Here is a 26,445-nt window from a genome sequence, read left to right as displayed (position 1 = left end):
AGACAGAGCTGAGTGCGAGGACCTCCTGGGGCTGTGCTGTGGGCATGTCACAGCTGCTGTCCTCACCCCCAGGGCCCCAGTCAGTCATGCCCCACAATGGCAAGACCCAGCGACTGCCAGGCTTCCCTTTCCCCATTCCCACCGGGGCTCCAAGTGCCAGCCCACCCCAGGTCACTGACTGGCCTTCAGGTTCATCAGAGACCTCACTCTGCATTCAGAGGCCCTTGGGAGGGGCCCCCCTACCCCCACCCCACAGCCACCCACAGCTAGGCAGGGCCTAAGACCCTGCCTACCCAGCAGCCCCAGGCCATGGGCTGACAGCGGCACAGCTGGAAAGTCACCCCCAACCCACCCCTCCCCTCTGAGCCCCAGGGGCTGCTCAGTCCCACGAAAACACAGCAGATCTGGAGCTAGAGACCGGGTTCGAGTCCACACCTCCAGCCCCCAAAGGGCACTGGGGTGGGGGCATTTCTAGGGCATCCCTGTGGGGGTGGGGGAAGAAGACTGCACCCTGTGGATACTTGGCTCAGGAATCAGTCCCGGCTCTCGGAGCCCAGGCTCCAGGGTGCAGGACGAGTAGGCAGGGCCCAACATGCCCTGAGAATAGAGCCGTGTTTGGACACAAGTCACAGAAGCAGAGAGGGCGGGGCGGGGGGGGGGGGCGGGGGCGGAGCCCACAGCCACATGTCAGGAGCTCAGATCCTCCCAGAACCAGACAGCACCCCCCCACCCCGTCGGTGTCCCGTTCTCTGGAGGGTGCTGCACACAGAGCCAATTGCTGCCTCATGACCTGGGGACCATGACCAGCCCAGCCCTAGCAGAGATGTGCCTTTCAGAGCACAAGCTCCCGAGGTGAGCTGTGCGGCCCGGCCCAGGTCAGTGGCCCACAGCACACCAGCAGGACTGTCTGCTGCGGCCATGTGGGTGGGGGCGGGGAGACCTGTGCTGTTCCCTGCTGGCGGTGCTGTGGGAAAGCAGGCTCCACACAGGCCTCACGGGAGGCAGGGCTCAGTGCTGGGGGTGGGCAGGGAGAAGGAGGCCTCCCAGTCCCGCAAGCTGTGTGCCAGGTGGGCTCTGAGAACGCAGCCCCACCAGCCAGTCCGACAGAGGCTGACAGATCCCGGACCGCTGCAGCGGGCCCTCCGCAAGCATGGCAGACCAGCAGCGCTCTCCCTTGGAAAAGAGGGAGCTGAGCTGTGGTTTTGCTCCTGCCAAGAACCTGCTCCAGGGCTCAGGAGCCCAGCAGGTGGTGGCTCTGGAAGGTGCACACAGCCCTGGGCAGGGGGTACCCCCAGGTTGACAAAGGAACCCCATTACTGCGCACAAGCTAGGACCAGGGGTGAAGTCAGGCGAAGCTGGCGCCACGTGCCGAAGGGGTGTGGAGCACTGCCCTGGCTGAGACGCCGCTGGCTCTGCAGTCCTGGCTCCCACTCGCGGGGCAGGGCTCAGCTCCGGCAGCGTCAGCCCAATGACCCCAGACTGCCTAAGGGCTGAGAAGCTCCGTCAGTGTCTTTTTCTGGGGCACTGAGGGCTTCGGGGAAATTCCTTTTGCTTCCTCCTGACCCCTGGAAACATTTCTGCAACCTGGGTCCTCTCCAGTGTCCAGCAGGGGGTAGCCCTGCAGCCCCAGGTTTCTGAGACCCCTGAGGTCACCTGCTCCCTCAGGTCTCCTTGTAAAGCACGTGACCTCACAGGGAGAGCACACCTGAGCCACACAGCCCTGGTTCCAGCTCTGGGGCTCCCCTCCACTGTGTGGCCTGGGGCATGAGCTTCCACCTCTGTCCACCTTCGGACCTCACATGCCTGGAGTGACAGGACCCTGGCATCCAAGAGCTGAGGATGAGGTGGGCATGGCTGCAGCTGAGCTTCCTGCTCCCCCCACCCCTTCAGGTGGGCACATGGCCCTGGCACCGCCTCTCCACATAGGACCTCCGTAACCCCCTCAACTCCTGCCTGGGTTCAACCTTGAGTGAGTCTGCTGCTTCGGCCTGGCTCCCTAGGGTCAGACCCTTGGGCCTGGTGTCAGGCTATCCTAAAGGCTCAGCCAAGGTGCGTGGGGCAAGAGGCTTCCCAGAGCTGGGTTTGTGTGGGCTTTGAAGTACAGGAAGCAAAGAGGGAGAAGGGTTTTCCAGAGAGGAAGCAGCCTCTAAAAAGGCTGGGGCTGCGAAGGGCGTGGGAGCAGGCTGCGCTCAAGGTCAGCATCCACACCCACCACCTGCTGAGCTCGGGGTTGGTGAAGCCCAGCCTGCTGACTCTGCCCAGGGACGGTGAGTGGTCCTCCGGGGTGGCCCGGCAGGCTGCGTTCTGGGCAGCAAAGGTCCGCAGCGCTCTGTCCAGTGTGTCAGCCACCAGCCACGTGTGGCTGCTTAAATTACAACAGAAAGGGAAAGAAAAAAAAAAAACAGATCCTCAGTGGCAACAGCCCCATTTCAAGTGGCTAGTGTCCAGCTTGGACCTGGGACGATGGCAGCTGAGGATCTGCGGAGTTTACGTGCAGATTCTGGAGGGTCTGGGGGACCCTCCAGAATCTGGACACCTGAAGTGCACCGGGAGGCGGAGCCCAAGGGCCCAGGACCGGGTTCAGAGTGCAGACGGGCAGGGTCGGCTGGGCAGACAGAGTTCAGAGCTCGTGTCCCAGCATGGCAGGGGGCTGGGCAGAACCTGTCTCCCATGAGCCCCAGAAAGGCCCACCTCAGGAGGACCTGTCCCAGGGCTGCAGGGGCATGGGACGAGGACTCAGAACCAGGGAAAACAGAAACAGACCTGCCTCCTCAGTGCCTCACGCCAAGCCCCCACCACACACAGCGATTCACTGACAAGCACGCGAGCGAGGAGGAAGTGACATGTGGCTCTCCCCACAGGGACACAGAGGACTTAAGTCTCCGTGCACCGCCCACAACTCCCAGCACCCACCGTCACCAGTCTGCAGCAACCACACCACCTGGGCAGGTGAAGGGCCAGCCAGAGGGGGCTCCCAGTCGGGAGAAAACAGGCCCCAAGACGGCCCAAACGCTGGGCCCGGCACAAAAGGACATCAAACCTGACGGGTGACGGCTGGACAGATAGAAAACTCCCCAGAAGTTATTTGTAAAAGTAACACTAAAAACCAACTGGAAACCGTAGAAATGAAAACTACAAAATCTACAAGTAAGAAAAACGTTGAGTAACGGATTAGATGCAATAGAAGGACCGATGACCTCACAGGCAAGTCAAGACAGAAACCACCTAAACCGAGGTCCACAGGGAAACGAGGGGAGACACACACAGCTGATGACCAGTGGGACGGGGCCGAGTGACCTGACACTCGTGTAACTGGGGTTGTAGAGGAGAGAAAATGGAGCAGAAAATAGTATTTACAGAATCCTGGCTATTTTTCTAAATTGGATGGAAAACAGTAACCCAGGGATTTGCAAGGTTCAGCAGCAAACCCCAAGCGAGTTCACGTGCGTCACACAAGGCTGCCGAACGTGACCATGGGAGCAACCGGTTAGACCCGGCCAGAGAAAAGCAAGCGCTCCAGAGGGCACGAGGACAAAACCGAGATCGCCTTCTCAACAGAACCAGCGGAGGCAGAAGGCAGAGGACCGGGAACTTCAGAACGGAAAGTCTGCCGGGCTCTCAGCTCCACACAGCTGCCTGCCAGGGGCTCATGGGGCCCCCACGAGCTGCGCCCGGCGAGCCCCGGGGACAGCGGAGGCAGGAGGGCAGCAGCCACGTATGGCGGAACCACTGCACATGAGGTGCGCTGCTGCTGTGAGGGAGAAGCCTGGGATGGGTGGCTTAGGGGCTGGGACAGCCGGCCCTGAGCCGAGACCTCGCAGCGTGAAGAGCGGACCCTCCTTACTCGAGAGCAAGCCATGCCCCGCCCACGACACCCGCACCACAGAGGGGCCGCCAGGCCGCATTCCCCGGAGAATGGGGCACGACAGTGTTTACCGGTGGTACTTGTGTGTAAAGCTGTAAAAATACTCAAGTGAAAACACATCAGGACATTTTCCCCAGAATCTAAAGAAGAGCGGTGCTTGTGGGACGGGGGACACAGGCTCGGCCCCAGCCTCTGCACACACGACCCAGCCAGCATGTCCCCACATCTCCTGAGCCACAGGACCCGAGAGCCTTGTGTTCTCTGCAAGAGGCTGCACCCCGACCTGGGTTTGGGGGGGGGGGGGGGGCGTGAGGGACTTCCGCCCCTCGGGCTCCTCCTGGCTGGGGAACTCGTGGTCCCAGGGAACATGTTCTGCCCCGGAAGTGCTGAAGGGGGGCAGGAGGAAACAGCTGGGGCACAGGTAGCATGGAAGCCGAGAGCTCCGGAGCCGGGACAGGTTTCCCTGCGGCTCACAGAACCTGCTTCTTCTTCTTGGTGGTGGGGGGTGGCCGCAGCTCCCCCGGCCCATGGGCGAAGGGGCAGCAGGCTGACAGCAGAGCACAGCCATCGGGGTGGTGCGTGAAGAACCAGCAGAGGCGGGTTTTGAAAGCCTCGGAGAACAGTCTGCGCTTGGCTTCCGGCTGCCTCTCCTCTCGCCGCGTCTCCTCCCTCCAGTCGCGGAGACGAACTGTGCCGTTCACAACTGCGGTTCGGAACAGAGCAAGACAGCAGGGAGTTAGCCTGCGTGGCCTGAATTTGTCAGCACCGGGGGAGGGGAGGAGGCACCAGCCCAGCGTGAGGGGCTGAGCTGGCCCGCAGTGATGGGAGGGGGAACGTGAAGGCCCAGTGCCCGGGCCCGCACAAGGACGTGGGAGGCCCAGTACCAACGTGGCCCTGATGGGAACAGACGGCCGGACCCCCCCTGCAGAGAGGTCCTGGTCCTTCCACCACATCTCCACATGAGAGAAAACAAGCAAGGTAGGCAAAGGAAGGGCTGGCTGTGGGGGCCGCATGGCCAGAGCCCCCAAAGGTGAACAAGAGTGAGGATCTCAGCCTGCCAATAGGGGTGAGGGCGGCGGTGGGACGGACCTGGGTGGCCTGGCCTGTGTGACCTCAGAGCTGGGCAGCCGGAGGGCCCCAGGTGGAGGGGAAGTGGAGGGAGAACAGCTGTGGCCCCAGCAGTGGACCAGGACCCCTCAGAGCTGAGACGCCCCGTGAGCTGTGCACTTGGCCGTTTCCTCCCGAGAGCCAACACCACCACATGAAACGAGGCCAAAGCAACCAAGTGTGTCCCGGTTTTCCCTGGAAGCTGTAAAACCGCCTGGAGCCCAGATGGCGCGGAGTAGTGAAGGGGGCTTATTGAACAAACCTGGCTCCCCGGCCTGAGCACTGGCGTGAGAATGAGAGCTGACTCTGCTCTCAGCTTGTCCCTGCTGGCTGACGTTTATGAAATCCTGTCCCCTGGAACCAGAGCAAGGGGCCACAGAGGGAGGTGTGGCATGCAGACACCCGCCCGACAGGGCCCTGGCCCACCGAGCCTACTGCTGCCCTGCTCTCCCCCGGGCCCCTCTGGGCGGGCTCATGGGGAGCCCAGACCCCCCTCAACAGTGTGTGGAAGGCAAGACTCCCACCAATTCCAGGGGTGTGCACCTCAAAAAGACAAGGAGCCCCTAACAGCCCGGACAGGCACGCAAGAAATATGAGCAGGGGGTCCCAAGGACCGAAGCTGAGCGTGGACCCTGCTCTCCAGAGATCAGGCTGGCACAGCAGTTAGGATGAAACCCAGCCAGCTCCGCAGCAGCACCTGCGGAGTCTGGGGAGAGGGCCCGGCCAGGACCCCTGAGGCCTGGGGACAGACACTGATGCCAGTGGGACACTGACACGCCACCCACACCCTTAGCACAGGCTTGCGCTCTGCCACCCCCTCTTAACACCCTGCCCATTCCTGGGCCAGCATGTGCCTGGCACCCCCCAAGCCAGTTCTTGAGTCAGACCACACGCTGTCCCCGTGCGCAGACCAGGCCCTGACTTCAAGTTGGGTCACAGGAACAGCGAGCACACTACAGAGCTCACGCCCACCCCACGGTGCCCAGGCCTGGGGAGACCACGGAACCTGCCACGCCGTCTCCCCGTTTCTGACCAGACATCACCTTCCCCTGAGCGCGTGCGGAGAGCTAGCTGACCCTCCGGGAAAGGCACTACGCACCACTGCCGCCTGGGGTGGGGCAGGCGCTGCCCTCATACCACTCACTGCAGGCCTCTGGGTCGCAGCCCGGCGGTGCCAGGCACCCGAGTGCCCTTCGTCACCCAGGTCTGAGTGCTTGGGGCCGACACGGTGCTTTAGAAGCAGCCCGCTTGTGCAGATGAGCCAGGCTCAGTGCGTCGCTTCCGCGTGACCAAGCGGGCAGCTTGCTTAGAGCTGCATCCCCCGTCTCCTGGACGCATTTCTGATAATGAACGTGCCCTTCCCCCCCCGCCCCATGTGAACCGCACAGAAGAACAGTCAGATGCATGTGTGTTTGCAATGGAAAACACACCCGTTCTCAGAGCCAAACAGGAAAAGGCGGCGGGAAAAACAGGAGCAGGCCCCTGCAGCAGGGAGTCTCCGTGGACGCAGGCTCGTTACAAGCTCCCGGGCAGCCAGGCCAGTGCAGTGCGGCAGGGCCGCCCTCCTTCCAGCCTCTCCACGCCAGGGGGGACCCTGCCTGCAAGCACCCCAAAGGTGGAGACTAAGGCTTGTTGCCACAGTTAACAGCAGCATTTATCTCACTGACGTCAAGGTGAAACGAGCACCACGTTCAGCGCCACGGGGCCACCGACAGGCCCTGCAGGCCTGCACACCCCGATCTCACGTGCACACGGGGGACGGGGGGAGTGCTGGCGTGCACACACACAGGCAGGACACAACTCCCTTGGGGAATGTTCAGACCGAGGGGCGGACAAACTCGCCTCCACTGGCCAGGTCTCCTTCCACACCAGCCTGCTGAGGAGGAGCAGGAAGGTTGGGGTGAGAGGGTGGGGACCAGCCCAAGTGTGGGGGCTTGGGCAACTGCTCACACCCTCGAGCAGACCTTTGGGCCCAGCAAGGGCACACCGCCTGGGGCTGCCCTGGCACGAGCCAGCATCCTCAGGGCAAACTTCAACTCTGTGTCTTTCCAGACTGGCTCCGCCACCTCCAGAAAGGCCCTCAGCCACCTCCTTCCCCACATGGAGCCCGACCGAGGCACCTATCCAGCAGTGTAGGACCCTACCACGTGGTGTGTAGTGTCCCTGGCCATATCCTGAGAACAGGGACAGAGGCCGTCACCTTGGCATGTGTCCCTCAGCACAGAGCACACATGGCGAGAGCCCTACCCACAGACGGCACCTCCCTCCGAGTCTCACTAGTGTCCCTCCTGCCTGCACCCCAGCCCCGCCCACCCGGGGCTCACAGTCTGGTGGGGTGGGGACTGATAGGGGCAGGAGGACACGGGACAGGAGCACCTGCGGGACCGGGTGATGGGATGGAGAGCTGTGTAGGACGGGTGCTTTCGTGAAAGAGACACAGTGGGGCTACCATTGGCGAGGCCAGGGCATGGGGTAGGCAGGGAGGTGTCCTGGGGGACATGACAGCGATGGAGAGGGGACAGGCAACAGGCCGCTCGGCAGGCCACTCGCCACGCTCAAGGAGCTGAGGGGGGAGGCAGGCGGGGCGGGGCAGGGTGGTTTTCACCTGCTTGAGGAGCAGGTGTGTTTTAAGGGCAAGCCCGCTCACCTTCGAACACCTGATGGCTGTTCCTGAGCAGCGTCTGCAGACCGCCGCACTCCCGCTTCAGCCTGTGCAGGGTGGCCGCGTCCAGCTCGTGGGCCACCTCTACCAAGGGAAGGCTGTCTGTTGAAACCGGGTTTCCCCCAAGCAGAGACCGTCACAAACCAGTCACACAGACACGAAACCCTCCCAGTTCTGTGAGACCGAGTCCCTCCCGTACGTCAGCCAGTGGCAGGGGCACAGACACTGAAACCGAACGTGCTTCAGTCTGCACCGCACAGCCGAGCTGCGTGCAGGCCCCACCCGAGCTGACGGGAGCTGGCTGCCAGCCAGGCGGGCATGGCCTTGCCCAGGCCGGCCCCCACGTTGAAGCTGAGCAGGGACCACCACGCCTCCAGACACAAAGGGCCAGCAGCTGATGCAATTCAACCTGGCCGACCTCAGGGCCCACTGCTCAGCTGCCCCAAAGCTGGTCTGTGAGGACACAGAAGTCTAAGGGCGGAATGGAACGCTGCCCCCGCGGGCCCGCCCTGCCACCCCACACCACCATCCCACACCACCACCTCAGCTACACGCCCTTTCACTTGTCTTTACCCAACTGTCAGCAGGGGACACAGCTCCCGCCCTGCATGCCCCTCAGCCATGCCGTGCCGAGGGGAGACCCCAGGCCTAGGGACAGACCCACTCTTATGTCATGTGGGGCTCAGAACCACGAAGGGCCCCCATGCCTAGGGCCACAGCAGAGGAAACGGTCCCTCATTCCCACATCCGAACAGGAGAAGACCACCTGTGGGTTGGAACCAGAGGCCAAGAGATCAAGGACACACCTGCGCCTCTCCAGGGCATGCTCCCCCCACCGGTGGGGCAGCTGGAAGCCTCCGACCAGCCCCAGACTGAACGAGGGAAACCACCCCAGCTCTCAGATGTCTGCCATGGGTGGGGGACAAGAAATGATACCCAGAGCCCCCGCTCTCCTACCCCTGGCGCCTGGAAAAGAGCCCACCTTTGCTCACAAGGAGGGCATTCCGCCTCCGGCTGACATCCCAAGGGGTCCAGCCGGGGAGAGGGCCTCCTGGGGGCGGAAGGCCAGTCCCTGTGTTTCCAGATGCACCAGGAGGTCTGGACTCTGGGCCCACAAGGAGCCACCACCCAGTCTGCCTTCCTAACTCTGGCCCCGCCTCAGTGGGGTTCATGTAGGAGGTGGGGTGTCAGCCCACAGAACACCCTGTGGTACCTAGGGCTGCCTGCAATTACAGGGGGCCAGCCCCTGGGCCAGGGCCTTGCTGGCCAGGGCTGCTATGGGGTCCCTGGAAGGTCCCTACCAGACTCTGAGGGCCAAGTGATTCCTGGAGAAAGGGACACGCTGGATGGCACTGCCACCTCACAAGGACACGAGATGGGAGGGAATGGAGACAATACTTGAGCAGAACAATCGTGGCTGAGGAAGACCAGGCTTGGGCAGAGAAGGGCCCAGCGCTCCCTCCTCACTGGCCCGTCCCACCCACAGGGCCAGCCAAGCACAGAGGGATGGGTCTTGGATTTCAACCAGTGACCCCAAACCTCAAAGGCAGGGCTCCAGCTAGGCCAGGACCAGTGGTCCCACAGCGCCACCTGGTGGCTGGCTGAGGTCCCTGCAGGCAGAGGAGCCGCAGGAGGGACCCAGTCCCACCTGGGAACAGCTTCAGAAAGAGCATTGGGACTCTGTGCTCTTGGATGCCACATTTCAGCACAGCGCCTGCCCCCCAACCCCAATGAGAACAAGCAGGGGCACTGTCCTCCCTCTTCTCACATCTGACCTCTGGAGGCCCTTTGGAGAGTTATGAGATCTCACCACGTGCTGTGGGGGGAGGGGCACCCTTCCGATGCCCAGTACCTGCGTTCACTTGGGTGAGTTCTACAGACTTGAAAACGAGCCGCTGCAGACCCGGAGAGCCCACCGCCTGTTCAATTCATGTTCGCGGTGGACCCGAGTGTTACCCCCCTGCCCTTGTCCCCGCTGGGAGGGAGCCCGAGCTCCGCTGGCCCACAGGAACTCCAGGGAACCTAGGGGGGAGCCTGTGCAGGGCGCGTCCGCACTAGTTGGCGGCACACTCGTTATCACCACCTCTTCACCACGCGTTCAGCTGAGAATGCCCCCTCCCGCATCTGAATCGGCTCTCAGGCACATGGAAGCCCACAAGCACCCAGGGCCTTATGGCTGGTTACCTCCTCTGCGCCAGGTGTCCCCACTCTCGCGGCGAGGGTCCCCCGGGTTTGGCTGCTTTCTGCCCAACAGCAGGTTCGCCACTTGCAAAACCACCTGGTCAATAAACTCACGAGGGAGGGAGGCACAGTTCCGCACACGCTCAGCTTTCTCTCTAGGGTGAAACCCAGGCAGCCAGCAGCCTTCTGCGCCGGCGTCCAGGGCTCCATAGCCAACCGGACGACCACCAGGGCCCACACTGCTGGCAGCAGCTGGGGGTGGGGCAGGGAGAGGCCCCCCCACAGGTGGGTTTGCGGGGCAGCCCCGCCGGCTGTTGATATACTGGGTTCTCTGCGCGTCCATGGCAACTTCAGCGGTGGGCGGGTATGTTCTGGACTTCCCGATGAGACAGACCTGCATTTGAAAGCGCAGTCAGACCCCTATAGCAAGTGTCCAGCGTTTTCCGTGGAATTCTGCTCTGGAGCACGGGTTCCAGAAAAGCCTCGGCTACGGTCACGAAAGAAACCCAAACTTTAAAAACTTGACACCCGCACTGATGGTGCAACAACAGTAAATGGCGTGACCTGTGCCGAGGTCTAACAAACGTGCCCTAACGACGTCTGTGTCACTGATCCTGCAGCCGCCTGGTTCCAGCCACTTGGCTCAGGTCAGCCTGCACGTGCCCGGCCTCTGCCCCCTCCACCCCATGTAGACCCTGATGGTCACCATGGGAGGGTGGGGGGAGAGACGGAGACAGAACGAGCCCTCTCTCCCCCAGCCTTGCCAGAACAAGGGACGGTGTGCGATTCCCACAGAGAGCTAGGTACCACGTGGACACTGAATCCACACACCCTTCCCTCCCGGAAGGCCACCTTGCAGGAGGCCCTGGAGCCTCGGCTGTCCAGAGTCCAGGTGCATGGCCCGAGCAGCGTCTCTGCACTTCCTCCTCACGCACTAACTACAAGGCCAGGGAAGAATATGACTATGTCAGGGCCGCCCCTCAGGATGCCCCAGCTCCGTCCCTGCACTACACCGCATGATGTCCGCAGTTGACTTCACTGTGTGCGCACCAGGCACACTAGTTCCCCGCGATCGGTCCGCTGTGTGCGGACATCCCCTCCCTCAGACTCCAAGCCCTACAGGAAACCTCCACGTGGCCCTGAGCACAGTGCAGGCACCCTCAGCAGTGAGGTACCCGAAGCCGACTGTGGGCCCCTCCCGGCACCAGGAGGCCTGGTGGTCACAGGGAGGGGCCACAGCCAATTACATTTCAGGGAAGTCTGGATTAGTCAGGCTTTCAATGGGAAACTTAAAATTGTTCTGAACTTCCAAACAGCCTTTAACTTCAGCCAATTATTCCTGAACCGGGGGAGTTGGGATTTAGCATGCTCAGCCTCAGATTCTGGAGAGGGAATGAATGAGGGCTTGGGGAGGGTTCCTGAGGAGCTGCCTGGAGAAGAAAGCGCCAGAACGGTCCCCTAAGGAGGGGACTGCACGGCAAGAAGCGCCCGGACCCCAGCAATGACTGAGACAGTGAAACCGGCACAGATGCCTTCGGGACGCACGCTCTCCCTCCTCAGTATCATTCCTGCTTCTGTGACCCGGCCCTGAGCTTTGCACCCAACGCCAGCACGCCGCCCAGGAGAACGCCAGGGGTTAGGACGCACCCTCTTGGTGGATGGGATCCTGAGGCAGTCCTCCTCCACGTGGAAGCCGCAGGTCGCCCCCACCTCCCGGATGAAATCCAGGTAACCGCGGTACTGAGTCTGTGTGCTCTGCCTCCGGCGGTACCTCCCAGCGAAGTCAAAGAAGCAGCAGGGAAGGACAAAGAAGCGGCAGCGGTAGGAAGACCTTTGAAAATACCAATGAGCGCAGAGGCCAGAGTCAGAAAGCAGGTCCCTTTACAGAAAACTCAGCAGCCAGCCATGCAGTGATGGCGGATCTGAAGAACATACAAATGAAGTGAATCCCAGCCTCCCCCCTCTCCAGGCCTAGAAACAACAGAGCACAGTCCGTGTTTCCAACTGAACAGGCAGCCAACGACTCCCATGTGAAACCCTTTCCCATCACAGTTCACTCCTGCCGACTCCCGGCTGGGGGCCGAACCTGAGGCGGGCGCAGAGGAGATCAGATCCGCTCCCCGGCCCACGTGGCTCCTCCGGAGCTGGAGCTGGTCACAAGGGGCCTGTGGAGAGGAGGCTCGGCAGGAAAACGACTCAGGGCGGCCACGCGACAAGCACCTCAGCGCGGTGGCCCTGACACAGGGGCATGAAGCTGTCTGAGAACGCACCCCGCCCCAAGTGCCTTCACCGTGACAGGGTTTTCCTTTGAGGACAAACCCTCCTCTTTAAAAGAAAGAAAAAAAAGAAACCCCTTCCAACCAAAACGACGCGTCCTTCATCACCGGCTGTAAATACCCCAGGAGCGAGCTGTTTCCGACGGGCACTGTCCGGCAGAGACGTAACGTGACCGTGTACGTGACTCGGATTTCCCCGTGCCCGTAATTTAACTTGTAAAACGGGTGGGATTTCAAATGTAACCCAGGAGTCAACACACTGTCGCTCCGGGCTGCATTTCCAGGGCTCCGTCGCCACACACCACCAGTGGCCACTGTTCTGCACAGCCAGGTGGAGGCACCCACACACGCCCGCTGCTCGCCCTGCCGCCACCGCCCCCACTCACCTGGCCGCGATGACAGGTATCCAGGGAGTGAGTTCATCCGAATGGTTCCCGATGACCCAGTCAACGTCAGGGAAGAGGGTCTCATCACTTGGTGTGATCGCAGCTTCCTAAAAGCAAGACACCAAGGACGAAACAGAGCTTTCGTAAAGAAACAGGGAGGGTCCCAGGAGGAAGGGGAAATGGGCTCCATCCGTGTGGGAGGCGGGCACAGAGTACCGGCTACTCCTGGCGCCATCACTAAAGAATCGAACAACACTTCCGTAAGAGCTAATCGCCTGCTGGTAGTTACAGATGAGCTGCTTTACAAGAGTAGAAAAAGGCACGAAGGAGAGCGGGGCCACGGGACGGGCTGCTTTGGCAGAAACGGCTGTGAGGGGGAGTGCAGCGCAGGAGGCCAAGCTGACCTAAGTGTGCGATGCACGTGCCCCACCTGTCGGCTGCGACCCCATTGTCTCCTGTGACGCGCAACGCACAGGCAGGTCCCCCAGGCTGATCACTTCTGAAGTTAAGCTTCCAAGTGTGCTTTTATGATTTAAAGACTTCAAACGCTGGCCTAACTGAAGAACAAACCGTCATTAATTACTAAAATCAACTGTCTCAAACGTGAACCTGTCCTTCAAAACTGAAGACAAAAAGACGCTACATAACTACTTGAAAGTCCCTAATTTTGAGGCTGAAGAATGAACCCAGAGAAGCGAGCAGCGAAGCAGGTCCCTGGCGGGAGCCGGCAAGGGGACACGTGACGATACTCGCTGGCTCTCAGGGCCGGGCCGCTCCCGGCAGGAGCCCCAGACACAAGCAAAGCCCCGCTGCCAGAGTTTCTACTCTCACGGGCACCCAAACGCGGGGACAGCGCCGCCCAGCCTGCTCGCCCGTATTGAGCCGTGTACAGCATGCACCCGTGTTTTAGGGCTGATTCTCACGCACAGGCGCACCCTTATTTTCCCTCAGAAATTTGGGAGACAGTGTGCATTATACACGGCAAGATACAGCATGTAGTTCAAAAGCAGGATAAACAAACCTTTGCTGTCATTTACCATGTTTTCATATATGCTAATTATTTTCTTCTTTTTTCTTCCTTCTATATTTAAATTTGCCTAATCTGTCTCTAAACAGCCTGCGATAAGATCATTTACAATCAGCAATCACCTAACAAACAGCTATCTGGCCCACAGCGCGCTCGACAACGAGGCCCACCTGCGTTACAAAGTCGCACTGGCGTGAGTGCAGCGGGCTGCCCTGCGCCTGCTTCACACTTGGCTTCCCTGACCGAGACCGACCCTCATGGTGCTGCTGCTAAAACAGGTGTGCTCTCTTCAGCTTCTCACTTATAATCAGTGAGGTCTGGCAAGACTAAGCGAAGCTGCATCCCAGCTTGGCCTGTGGACACACCCGGACTGTGCCTGCCCCAGAAGGGCCCCACCTGCTGGGCGCCACCGAGCCCTGGGCTCGCACCAACAGCAGCACTTGCTTCCGGGAGCGGTCTTCCAGAGCACAAGGCGCCACAGGAATGCACACGGCTTCTACTCTCCACACTTAACACGCAGGACTCACCCGGCAACCAGGACAGAAGTCCAGGCGTGAGAGGAAAAACACCCGCCTACAGTGCAGAATGCCTAGCAGGCCCCGGCCAGGCGCCGGGGAGGGCCTCCGGCCACAGAGATGGCTGAGGCGGGCTGCTGGGGACTCGGGACACACACACGCTGCTCCCTCTCTGGGGCCATGATGCAAACAAAGGGCCCGTTCAACAGCGGTCTGACCCTCTTGCCCAAAGACACGGTTTTGCTTTTCACCAGTAGACCTGGGGACACCTGAGCCCACGGTCACAGGCTGAGACCAGGCTGCCAGAAGGCTCAGAGCACATGGTGTCCCAGTCCAGATGCACCTCGCCCTCCCGCACCTGACTCCTCCCGGGCAGCACCCGCAGCCGGCCCGCTGGGGAAGACTGCTGCCCGTCCTGGGGGCCAGCACGCTCTCTCCAATCTAATGAGAGGCTCTGGGAGTCCAGCAGTTCATCCCCTTCCTAAACTTCAGACTACTCAGACTGACGGAAAGAGTTCTGGTGAGCAGCTCACTGGCCTACCTGTGCGTGTGTGTACACCACACACACACACACACACACACACAGTAAAACGGCTACCACAAGGGAAAAACGGTGAGGAAAAAGCAAGTGAGCAGAGCCAGTACCTCTAAGTGAGTCTGTGGCCCGTACATGTCCCAGATCTTCCTTCTCCGGACGTCAATCCCTCTGCCCGGATGCTGGAACAATTCCAGAGAACAGAGGTTACATTCGACGTATCCCACTAAACCAGCGAGGGCAAACTGAAGTCGCAGGCACCGCCCCCAGTGAGCAGCAGCCCCGGGTGCGACAGCTCTGCCTCTCCGCCGCGCACCCCGGACTTGCCAGCCGGGCCCGGGCGGAACCCCGCACTCTGCTCACCGCCATGAGTTCTCACCACGAGGACGCAGGCAAGTAGACGGACGTCTGTGGGCCGGAGCCCCAGGACACAGCCCGCAAAGGGAGCCAGCCCCCCCTTCCTGCTCGGCAGCTGAGCCACGTTCTCCTGGGGGGTGTCCCACCCAGCCCACGGGACCACACTCGAGCCCTCCCAGGGCGACTGTGTTTATTTCCCGACCCCAGCCCCTCCCTGTCGTGCATACCTCCCCACCTGAGTCACTGCCTAACGAGCTCACACCCACGGACAGCCTCACACGTCCCCACAGTGAGGGCCAACGTGTCTGACCACCAGGGCAGAGGCTGCAGTCGGGGGGGGGGGGGGGGAAATCAGCTTTGGGGTCACCACTGGGCTTCAAATCCCAGCCATCCCCCCTCGAGTCAGAAGCCGCTGAGTCCCCGTTGGCTGCACCAGGTGTTCCGGTAACCACGCCCAGCACTGCTCTGAGAACTCCCTGCCTTCCCGCCCCTGACCAGCTAATGGTCACTGCCCACGGCCATGTGTGGGCACTTGGCTGAACTCTGACCTAGAACTGAAGCTCGTCCAGGGCAGAGCCCGCCGCCTTCCTGTTCTTCCCTGCCCATGCCCTGAAACGGTGCGATTGCCAAAGGAAACACCCAACAACAAACGCGGGGGCCGCGGGGGCCACTGAGGCCCATCGTTCCTGAGGCGCCCACGCACGTTGCTGAGACCACCCATCCTAGGCCAACGACACGCTGCCCCCCCCCCGGCCCTGGGTGGCGGCCGCCTGCCACGCAGCAGCAGAAGCTGCCGCAGCCGCCACTCTGACGGAGTCCGAGCCCCGCTCGCTCCCACAGAGAACTCTGCGGCCCTCACGCTGATGCAAAGACCCTCGAGAGAAAATTCTGGAAAGGGCCCCAAGCCAGGCCTCACCCCCTCACTGCTCAGGATGTGCACCAGGAGCCCGTTGCCGCAGCCCAAGTCCACGAAGGACTGCTTCTCCGTGTCTCCCCGCGCGGCTCTCTCCTCTCCCCACAGGACCTGGTAGGACGAAGCAGAAGAGAGTCAGCGTGGACCCCTCGCCCCCCTAGCGCGACTCAGACACGAGCCCCACGGAGGCTGTACCTCGTGCTCAGGACGGGCGGGGAGGCCGCTCTGAGGCCCTGGGCTTCTGCACAGGTGACGTGCAGATGGGATGGGGACACTGCGGGGGGAGGGGGGCTGCGTCAAGGGGGTCACCTCTTGGTGACAGCTTTAGAGACGATTAGCTGCTTCGTGCATTCGTTCGTTGTACCCTTCACGTCTCATACACGTTAACGATCAAGACAAAATCACACTATTTCTAAAGCGACTAAGAACTGCATTCGAAAGGAGATTGGAAAACGCCCGATCTAAACATCTGATAGGAAAGTCAAGACTAGCGAGTTAAGGGCGTGTCCAAACACAGCAGGAGCGCCAGCTCCCTATGCCCCCCCCTCCCCAGAGTGCTGGGAAAGCGTGGCCCCAGCAGGCTGCTCCCAGCAGGCCCCCCTCCCCGCCCACGCCAGCCCGCACCCCTACGCCAACTGTTAACAATGGCAGCACTGGTTGGCCTTCGATGCCTAGTCAGGCTGCCTGTTCGCACCCATGCGAGGTTGAGACGACGACGTGTGCAGCCAGCCTGGGCGCCCAGAAGCAAACTGGGCGCCCTGAGCTGTGGGTGTGACAGGCGCTGCTCACTCTGGGGCATCTGCCAGCAGCCATGCCCCCCCCCACCCCCGCCACCTCCACGTGAGCTTGGATGAAAAACGTTCTTACCAGCAGGTAGGTGGCAATCGCCACATCTTCATACACAAACTTCTCAGGATCCGTCACTTCAGGCCACACCTAGGGAATTTTCAAGAGCACGCGTTGTTTTTCTCCCACCTCCGAACACGTGAGTACCGCCATAAGGCGCAAGTCAGACCGGATCACTAGAATTCAGTTTAAAAAGACCCACTCGTTCCAGAGACAGAAGTCCGCAGTCAGCCTCCTTCAACAGGCCACCTGCAGACACACGGAACTCTGGCCTCATCCGTGTGTGGCAGCACTCGTCCTGAGCAACGGTGCCCGAGGCCAGACCCTGTGGCCAGGACAGCGCGTGCGGCACAGAGACGACGTGACTGGTCATCACAGGACACCCAGCTACACGGCCTGCTCACCCACCGGGGTGGGGGGATGGTGACACAGAAGAAATGAGGGCAGACAGGGAGCAGGGCAACAGGGTGCAGAGGCCCCTGCGCCGGCCCCCCGGACTTTGGTGACTGGCTGTCACTCCCCAGGGTATCCCCGAGCTGTCTGTCCCCATCTCCCTGTCTGCAAAGCAGGATAAAGCCTGGACTGGCAACCAAGATGACCTTCAGGTGTACAAGCAGGGGTCTCACCGTCAACACCAACACCACGCAGAGCGGGTATGTGGCAGCATGGGCGAGCCATGGCGATCCCGAGTGTTCCTGTCCGCTCCAGTTGGAGTGGATTGGACAGCTCAGATGGCCACCTCACTCAGGGCGACTGTAAAAGCTGGACAAATGTGCAAGTCCCCATTGGAAGGCCCTGGGCAGTTACTGAGCTCGTAAAGGACTACCTGGCTAGGGCCCGGGGGAGAGCAGAGCCCAGGTCGGCTGAGCCCAGCACCTGCGGAGGTTTTAGCAAGAAGGAGCGCTCTCATCCCAAACCTTTGACTCTGGGGCGCCTTGTCACACAGCAACAGGTGACAGGTAGAATGCATGGCAGGGAGGAATCGCAGCTGCTGCTAGGAGAAGGCGGGGGGTGTGAACTAGGGTCACTTTCTACATCTGAGACATTAAGTTACGTCTACGTCTTGGACATGAAGGATGTATTATTGTTTACCTTTTTGTAAGTACATACTTGTGTGTTTTAACCGTTCATGTATTTTTCTCAAAACACCTTGAAGTTCATACCAAAGTTATAGTAATTTACTAACTAATTTAATGTTTTCCCTTTTGTTCCCCCTTCAGGGAAAATTTTAGTGATGTGCAGATAAACTCTTCCCCACACACAGGTGAGGACATGCCGTGGCCTGTACCCCTCAGCACGTTGGGGCGTGGCTGCACGAGGGATGGCTGTGCTGACTCAATGCCTGCACCTGTGGGAGCTGCAGGTGCACGAGACAGCAGACCCACCTGCGCCTCATTTAAGCAAGAGGATTGACAGACAGCATCCCAGACTTACCTTGACCATGTCCTTATACTTGTCCTTGAGCACCTGGTAAGCCTGGCTGTACTCCAGGACAGGGATGAGGGACAGGGTGCTCTTAAACCCGCTCCCCTTGCTCTCCACAGACCAGCGGGCCAGCCTGGCCAGCAGCTCGCGCCCCAGCCAGCTGGGTTTGGGGTAAACAATTCCGTCTGAATGCCATCTTTCTGGACAGAAAATCAAAACAGATATGAACCTTTAAAAATAAGAGAAACATGAGTAAGCAGAGCTGGTCTCAATTTCTGTTTTTAAATTACACATTTATCTACCAAAAGGAGAGAGAAGACAGCTGTAGTTATTTTACCCAACACTTAAGACTGAAGCGTGCCAGTTTCTACCTCGGAGAAAAACGTCTCAGAGGCAGAGAGACACCTCCTCCTGTGGACACTGTTCAAGTGCATCGCGCGCCCTGCGGGCTCGCCAGGTGGACAGACCACAAACCACCCAGACCCTCACCTTCTGCTCCGCCCACTCACTGACCCGCTTCTGAACACCCACAGGTCTTCCCGACACTTCTGTTCTTCATTCACTCTCACACGCCCAACAGATGTGAGCTTATCGGCTCACCCAGTATCTGCTGGCCAGAAAGCCAAGAGCCCAGCCGCAGAGCTGGGGACACGCCGTCCCCCCTGCAGTACCCAGGTCCCTTTCGCTGGCACGAGAACAAGGTGCAGCTGTGGCTCCCACCGGGGCTGCCACTGCTCCGCCCCAGCTCATGGAACACCTGATCCACGGCAGGTGCCCACAATCAGTAGGCCAGACCACCACTCTCTCGAGGCTGCAACTTGGGCAGGCCGGAGCGGAGAGCGGGCGTGAAGTCTGCTGGGCTTCCCCAGAGGCTGAGGCGTCCCACGGGGCCCTTGGGTCTGGCAGAAGCCCATGTGGCTGGAGAAAAGGGGCAGAGCTGGAGGCGGGCATAGGGACAACTAGCTGGTCGGTCTGGCAAGAGTGATGACCATCAGGCTTCCTGTCACCATGTGCATCAGAGGAACACAACTCACTCCCACAAGAGGTAGAGTCCCCACTAAGACACACTCCGGGTGTCCACAATGCAGGAGGGTCCTGACGGAAAGGACGAGGACGCCGGATGCTCAGCTCTCCCGTCCCTTCACCTCAAGAGCTCTCCTGCTCCGGCTGGTGCACCTCGCTGGGCCTCATGCTTTCCCCAGGGGCCCCCTGAGGTCCCAACACTGCTCCCTCGTCCACTCAGGCCTCCCTTTGGGGGTCCGTGCCTCAGGGGCCTTCTGCACCCTCCCTCCACACACAGGCACAGCACCACCCTTGCTAATGAGGGAACATGGGAGCAGAGACCCGCTGCATCCCTTGTTCCTCTTTACAGTCCTCAGCACTAGCTGGTTATGGAGCCTTGCTCACCCCGTCCCCTATCGCCCAGGGCCCAGCACTGCCCGCTCGCCCACACGAGCATGCGGAGAAAAAGGGCCACAGGACAAGGTCCCCTGGGCAGCCCACAAGTATTCCCTTCAAACACCTCAGCTTGCAACATGAAGTTCAGGCCCTCCTTAGCGACTTCGTTATGAAACCCACTCCTGAGTGGGAAGACTGAGGGCCACCGAGGCTGCTATGTCCCCAAGGTCATACTGCCAATGGGGAAAACCAAGTCAATCTGACCCCAGACCAAACTCCTCCCAGTGCACCTCTGCTTCCTACAGAACCAGGTGCAACGCATTTTCTGGTAAACAGACAAGTTCCCCAAGAATGTTCTAGAAAGTACAGACTGGCTGTGGCTCTCAGGAAACCATAAGCAACCAACGAGTTTACCCTTTCTCTGACTTTTTCACTTAGAAGATACCAAGTGGAAGTAAACCACGTTTCAACTTTCTGAAAAGGCCCGACTACCACACAGAACTGAGGGAGCCTGTTAAATTGTTTTCAAACACCCACTGCATCTAAAAATCACGGGGCCTCGCAGGAAATGGAAAAGCTCACAGTCCCTACGACCAAGTTGTAAGTAGCAAAGCGAAGGATTTGAGTTTTACTCAAATTCGTTACTAAAACGAAGCACCACGGACAGCATGGAGACTGAAGACCCCCACCGGGCAGTGACCACACCACGCAGGCCAGGCACCAGCGGAAACAGCTAGGAGACACGTTCCCACAAACCTAACTGCCTAAGGGGCCGACCCTCGAGCTCCTCAATGGCCCAGAACCCGGCCGCTCCCTGAAAAGTAACTGAACCACCGAGAGGAACCGATTACCCTGCTCTTACCATTCTTCTTCGCTGCGGCTGAGCTGAATCTGATACGCGTTGCTCATCTTAACCTTTAGCTTCCCTTCATCATCTTCTTCCAGAGGTAAAAACGTTACAGTCCCACTGAGGACATCTGAGGGGAAAAAGACAGATGACAGATTGAAGCTTAGTTCAGTGTCTTAACAGGAGCACCTTAAAAGTACTAAGAACAGTAGCGAACCGATGGTGTACCGTACCTTCAGCCTCCCAGCGCTTCCCCACCCTGCTTACAACAGGGGCCGGGACAGACAGGCCCCTACTCCCTGCGGCCCTGAGCTTACACCACGCCGGGCATGCAGCAGCCATGCTCAGCAGCAGCGGCCCTAAAAACGGCACTCTCGGTCAGCGGGCACTAACTCCATGGCAGTCCACGGCCGCCAATTCGTCACCACGGGAACCTCCAGTGTGTAATGAAGTAAAGAAAACTTCACTCAGTGCAAAGAAGCGCCAGTGTGATGCAGCGCAGCTGTGAAAACAGCGTGGCTGGGATGAGACGGCTCTGCTCTGCGGCCTGCCAATAGGCTGCATCCGCTCGTCTGCCCCTCCGGCAAGACAGCTCTGGGGCTTCAGCTTGGCCAGGAAACACAAGAGCCTCACCTTCTCTGGAAGAAAAAGCGCGCTCACAGGCAGGGGAGCTGGCTTATATGGGTAGAAGTCCCCACCCCTGGAACCTGATTGGTCTGTCCTCATGCAAATATGGACTCCAAATCTCCATAGTTTGATTGGTCCACAAAGCACTGTGCACTGTCCTGAATGGTCAGAATACATCCACTCTAATTGGTCAGAACAGCATATGATTGGGGAAAGCCTCATCCTACCCCCGAAATAGGATCACAGGGGCTCCTATATCAGGGCTGTGCATGTGGCAGGAGCCGGTGCAGGCGGCTCCTGACATGCAGCTTGGGTGAGGGGCCCCTGGGCACAAGTGGGTGCCAGGCTCTGGTGTTTTGTTTGTTTAATTTGAGCCCATTTAGCCTGTAGGAGCCCTTCTTGGTGAGTATCTTCTTCCTTAGGGTCCACTCACTAAGAGAAGGTTTAGCTTTGCCTCTTCTCAGGGGAGCCAATGTGAGAGCGCAGTTGGTGAAAGCGGAAGGCCTCCTGAACTAGCCTGGGCAAGGGGTCGGAGAGGGCCCCCTGGGGCAGGGGACACCTGGAAGAGTCTTACAGGTCCACTGACACAGACGGTGCTGAGAGGGGGAGGTACGCGCCTACCAGGATGTAGCATTGCTAATGGGGTGCACAGCACAGCCTCCTGCAGGTGTCTCCACCCCAACACCCAGAAACTGTGACTACCTCCTCACATGGCAGAAAGACACTTTGCAGCTGTGGTTCACGTTACAGACCTCAGGAGAGGGAGCGTGCAGGTGGGCCCCATCAAGTCACGGGAGCCCTGGACGCTGAGAACCTCCTGCAGGTGGAGGCAGAAGTGGTGCAGAAGGGGAAGTCGGAGAGGCTCCAAGCGTGAGAAGGGTCGACACCAGACAGCTCTGCGATGCAGGGAGCTAGCCTGAGAGCCAGAAGGCCCTGCTGTGGGATCCCCCAGGAAGGGCCTTTTCACTCACCTCTTTACCTGCCAGACTCCTGTCTGCTGTTCCCCGTGTCCCCCCAGCCTTCCAGGCATCACCCCAACCAATGACCATCCTCTGTGTATGGAAATACATTACTATGTGCCCCTGAAACAGCGAAAAAGCTACAACGTCCCTAGGACATCGCAAAGGAACAGGCACAGGGTCCCTTCTGTGCCTTCTCACTGACTTGAGGTTCCACGAACACTTTTTAACGCAACTGCGTCCTATCACAAAGATTCCCGTGACCAAACTCGAGCCGGGCTCCTCTGGGCCCTTTCTCCATTCAGCCTCAACGTTGGCTCATTAAACACTTAAACAGCTGAAAGCTGCATCCCTAGGATGACCCGAGGCCCTCCTTAAATGCCTTCCAGAAAAAATTCAAGACAAAAGAAAGGACTCTTCCAGCCCACACCTGAAGTTGAGGCCCATCTCCTCCCCTCTGTGGGAGGGTAAACCTGGTTTCTAGACGCACCAGTTAACAAACCCAGGTGGGTTTCGCGTGCATCAACCTCCATCCGCTCATTCTTCCTTTAAAACGCCTGGTCACACAAGTCCAAGCGTTTGGAGCGATCTGGACTCGTCTTCCTGTTGCAAATGTATTTTACACTCTATCCTTGCCGCGTTAACTTCCGTCCGGTTTTGCTTATCTGCACATCTCCGGGTATCAGAAATACCCATACCTTGCACGACGATTTCCCTTCTCGGAGCAGCCAGGGGGCAATGCGGGCTCCTTTTCGGGATGACGGTTCTGAGAACCACGTGGAGTTCGCGCTGAGCCTCTGGCCGCAGTCCTGCCCCTGAGCCCGTGAGGAAGGCCAGCAGCTCCCGATGGTTGCCGACGAGGCCTCGGGAAAAATCGTCCCAGAGAGAATCCAGCTCCGAGGCGGAGAAGTCGCTCTCCCCGCCTCCAGCCTCGTTGGGCTGTCCCGGGGCCCCTGCGAGCAGAGGCGCTGCGGCTGCTTCCCTCCTGTCCTCGCTTTGGTGGTACCGGCCCTGGGACTCCTCAGGGTCCGCGCTCGACCTGGGGCCCGGGCCGTCCTTGAGGGAACACGGACCGAGTCCCGATCTCTCGGACCCGCAGCCCGCCGCAGCCCGCGCCTCCTCCTTGGTCCGGGGTAGGGTAGCGTTCCGCCGGGCCTCCAGGCGGACGCCACACAGCCGCCGGTTGGCCACCTGCGGCCTCTCCAGCCACACGGCCACCGCCGCCCAGAAGCCTCCCGGGAGCAGCGTACCGGGGTCGCGCACCGCGGCGCGGCCCACCTCCGCCATGGTCAAGCTGCGCCAAGAGGACAGGCAGCGGCGCGCCGCGATGACGGAAGACGGCGCGGCGCGTGGCGTCATAGGGGCGGGGCGCCGTTGCAGGCCGTGACAGGGGCGGGGCCCAAACCCAAGCAATCCGCTGCTTTGATTCCCTGGCTGGATTGCACTGTGAAATTCTCGGCTGAGGAATTTAACCTTTGCTTCCTCCTGCGGCCATGGATCCATTCCAGGAGTGTTGGTGCCTCACAGAAACAGGATCAGAGCTGAGCTTTGGGGAGTCCGGAGCGGATGCATTTATGAAATCCTAAGGATCAACCCGGCATCCGACGTCAGATTGTCTCCAGTATTGATGACTCAAGATCAAGGAGCCCGAGTTTGTGAAAGTTCAAGATGACACCTCTTATGGAAGCTCGGTCCCCTCATTCTTATTTGGGAGAGCCACAGCGTGCGCTCCTGCGCCCCAGCACAACGCTGGCTGGGTCTTACGTCAGCTGCCACCTGCGACAGGGAAGAGTGGCTGGTTGAAGCCAACTTCACAGGCACAGTCTGCGGAAGCTAGTGATGAAACACAAACATCAGAGACTCGTCACCCTTTTTGTACATTGGTCCCTCAGTTGGGGTTTTTCGTTCCCTAGAAGGTATCTGTGAGAACCAGATACGTCAAAACGAACTCAAATCATGCGATTTATCAAAGAGAAGAGCGGGCCGAATGTCTGGAATTGATGATAAATGAGTGACAGAGCCTCAGAGACACCTGCTCACTCTGTCCCTTTCAGCCCTTGATCACGCGGTGGACTGTTCCGCTGTCCCTGAGTTTTCTAGGGCGGGCATAAGTTACCACAAACTGGTGGCTTGAAACAACAGGAAGCTATTCTCTTATAGTTCTGCAGGCTCTGAGGGAGAATCTACTCCCTGCCTCTCAGCTTCTGGGGCTGGCCATCAATCAGTAGCTTTCCTTGGCTTGTGGCCCCACACCTCCAATCGCTGCCCTGTGGTCACGTGGCCTTTTCCTCCAGTTTGTCTCTTCTGCAAAAACCCTACTTCCAGACACGGTCCTAAGTACAGTGCGTGAGGACTTTGACATATCTTGCTGGGGGTCAGGGGCATGATTCAACCCCCTGTGCTGTCCAAATAGGTTTAATCTAGTTGGGCGGCTGAAAGGGTTAATAGTTATTTACCCATCTTGCTGGCTGCTGTCTGTGCCCATGGGCTATGCATACATTTGGGACGGCCAAAAAATTCACTTGTTTTTTTCCATACAACGGCTCTAGTAGCACTTGGTTGTCTTTAACTCCATTTGAAACAACTTTGCTAGACTATTGTGACAGCTGTCCTATCAGCATGCATTTAAAAAACATCAAAATTGGTGAATTTTCGGGTAGCCATCTTAATTCGGAAGATGGAAGAAAATACACATTTTCGGCATATTATACTTTATTATTCCAAGAGGTAAAAACACAATTGAAATGCAAAAAAAGATTTGTGCAACGTGTGGGGAAGGCACTGTGAGTGGTCGAACGTGTCAAAAGTGGTTTGCAAAGTTTCGTGCTGGAGATTTCTCACTGGAGGGTGCTCCACCATCGGGTAGACCACTGAAGCTGATGGCGATCAAATCGAGACATTCATTGAGAACACTCAATGTCATACCACGCGGGAGAGAGCTGACGTACTCGAAATATCCAAGTCGATACCATTGTTGGCGAACATGAAAAATGTGTCTCTCATTTTACAGACTTTGTGGCCACCCCAGTTTGCTCTTTGGCTAATCTCTCGGCTGTGGTAAGCACAGCCAAGAGGGGCGTTTCAACAGGGAGTTAGCAACTCATAGGAAAGGCTCATCGGTTCAGGACACTGGCATGAAACCAGGCATTCTTGCCCGTGTTAGTGGATCTCAGGATGCAAAATGCTTTTGTTTTTTCATTTGGCTTGGCATGTAACGTCCCTAACCAAATCAGCAGCAAGGCAAGGTGTCCGCTCTAATTTCTCCTCAAACATCTGGTTTCTTGGGCTCTGCGCTCCTATGCTCTAGGCCTTTTCCGGGCTGGGAGGCCTCCCTGTGTCATGGCTGTGACGCACCATAGCCACGTTTGTCTAAAACACATTTAACCATGGCCCCCACAGTGAGACTTGGGAATCTCACCCGAGGGAAGGACGTTTCACTCGGAACTTTTCCCAGATGAACCCCGAATGCTGCTGCCTCCAGGGTTCCGCAGCGTCTGTGTTCGGTGTTGGTGAACTCCGTCCGGTGATGCATGCCCTCGATTCTTGCTTTCTCTTTGCTCTCGCTTAATAAAGTGCTTAGATATTCACCTCTGACTTGGGGTTTTTATTGTTTATGAATCCGAACCTCCAAATTAAGCGGCCACGACCTTGCACGTGCCCCTTCACGGCACACCATTCAACACCCCCTCTCAGCCAGGAAGTGCAGACGTCGCTGGGGCTGGTCACCTTTGTGTGAGAAGGACCGCGGGCCGGAAAACCCACCTAGATGGAGGATCAGTTCTCACAGCTCAGGAGCGCGCAGGCAGCGTCCTAGTTCGTCCACCTGTCGCTTCTGCTTTGCAACAGGAAGCCCGGCTGATACCCGTAATAAGAAGTCTGTTTGGAGTAAGAGTCGCAACTGCGAAGAAAAACGTTGTCATGTAATGAAAGAGAACGTATTTCAAAGTAGAATAGCAGTAGAAAACTTTTAAATATCAGCTGAACCTCTCCATCCGGATGTCCCACGAACATCTGCAACTTGACGGTCTCTAAACTTGAACTTATCTTTCGCTTCCCCATGACTGCACTGCCCGTCTTCCGGTCCCCTTAAATGGAAATCTTTTGCCCGCCCCTCCTTCTTTATATGGCAAATTGCCGGGTCCAGCTGATTCTATCTTGGATGTGCCTGTCTTAACTTACTTCCAAGCAGAGACTGAGGCAAGGCTTTGGGTGCATGCGTTTTATATATGGAGCCGACCCCAAACTCGGGAATGAGGTGGGAAGTGTGACAGAGGAAGAAGGAAGCACTAGGGAAAGATGGGCTATCGAGTTGGTTACTGCTGTGGGCAGCGGGGCTCGGTTCCACTGGGGACGCTCTCACGGCCTGGGGAGCACCCTCCATGGTTCTCTGACGTTGCGAGCACTTGGGCGTGCGTACTAATTTGAGAATGCCCAGCCGAGGGGTTCTGATTCCGTAGCTCTGGAATTCACAAGTTAGACAAACGTCCCAGGGATTCTGCGCAGGGGAAGCGCGACCGGG

At 58.9% G+C, this 26,445-nt stretch overlaps 1 protein-coding gene across 1 annotated transcript; it reads right to left on the bottom strand.

Moving 5' to 3' along the window:
• Positions 1 to 651: 651 nt before the first annotated feature.
• On the bottom strand, positions 652 to 23,226 carry TRMT44 (tRNA methyltransferase 44 homolog). Its single transcript, XM_045182874.2, has 11 exons — positions 22,625 to 23,226; positions 20,356 to 20,470; positions 18,105 to 18,324; positions 16,692 to 16,760; positions 15,828 to 15,935; positions 14,665 to 14,736; positions 12,478 to 12,584; positions 11,463 to 11,646; positions 9,819 to 10,209; positions 7,620 to 7,736; positions 652 to 4,568 (listed from the first exon to the last, which is right to left on the bottom strand). Exons 1-11 carry the CDS (start codon positions 23,211 to 23,213, stop codon positions 4,336 to 4,338), a joined length of 2,205 nt encoding a protein of 734 aa, XP_045038809.2. The 5' UTR covers positions 23,214 to 23,226; the 3' UTR covers positions 652 to 4,335.
• Between the last annotated feature and the right edge of the window lie 3,219 nt (positions 23,227 to 26,445).

This window comes from Desmodus rotundus, chromosome 4 (genome assembly GCF_022682495.2).
Source record: "Desmodus rotundus isolate HL8 chromosome 4, HLdesRot8A.1, whole genome shotgun sequence".
NCBI classification, from domain to species: domain Eukaryota; kingdom Metazoa; phylum Chordata; class Mammalia; order Chiroptera; family Phyllostomidae; genus Desmodus; species Desmodus rotundus.
This window is presented reverse-complemented; position numbering and strand designations above follow the sequence as displayed.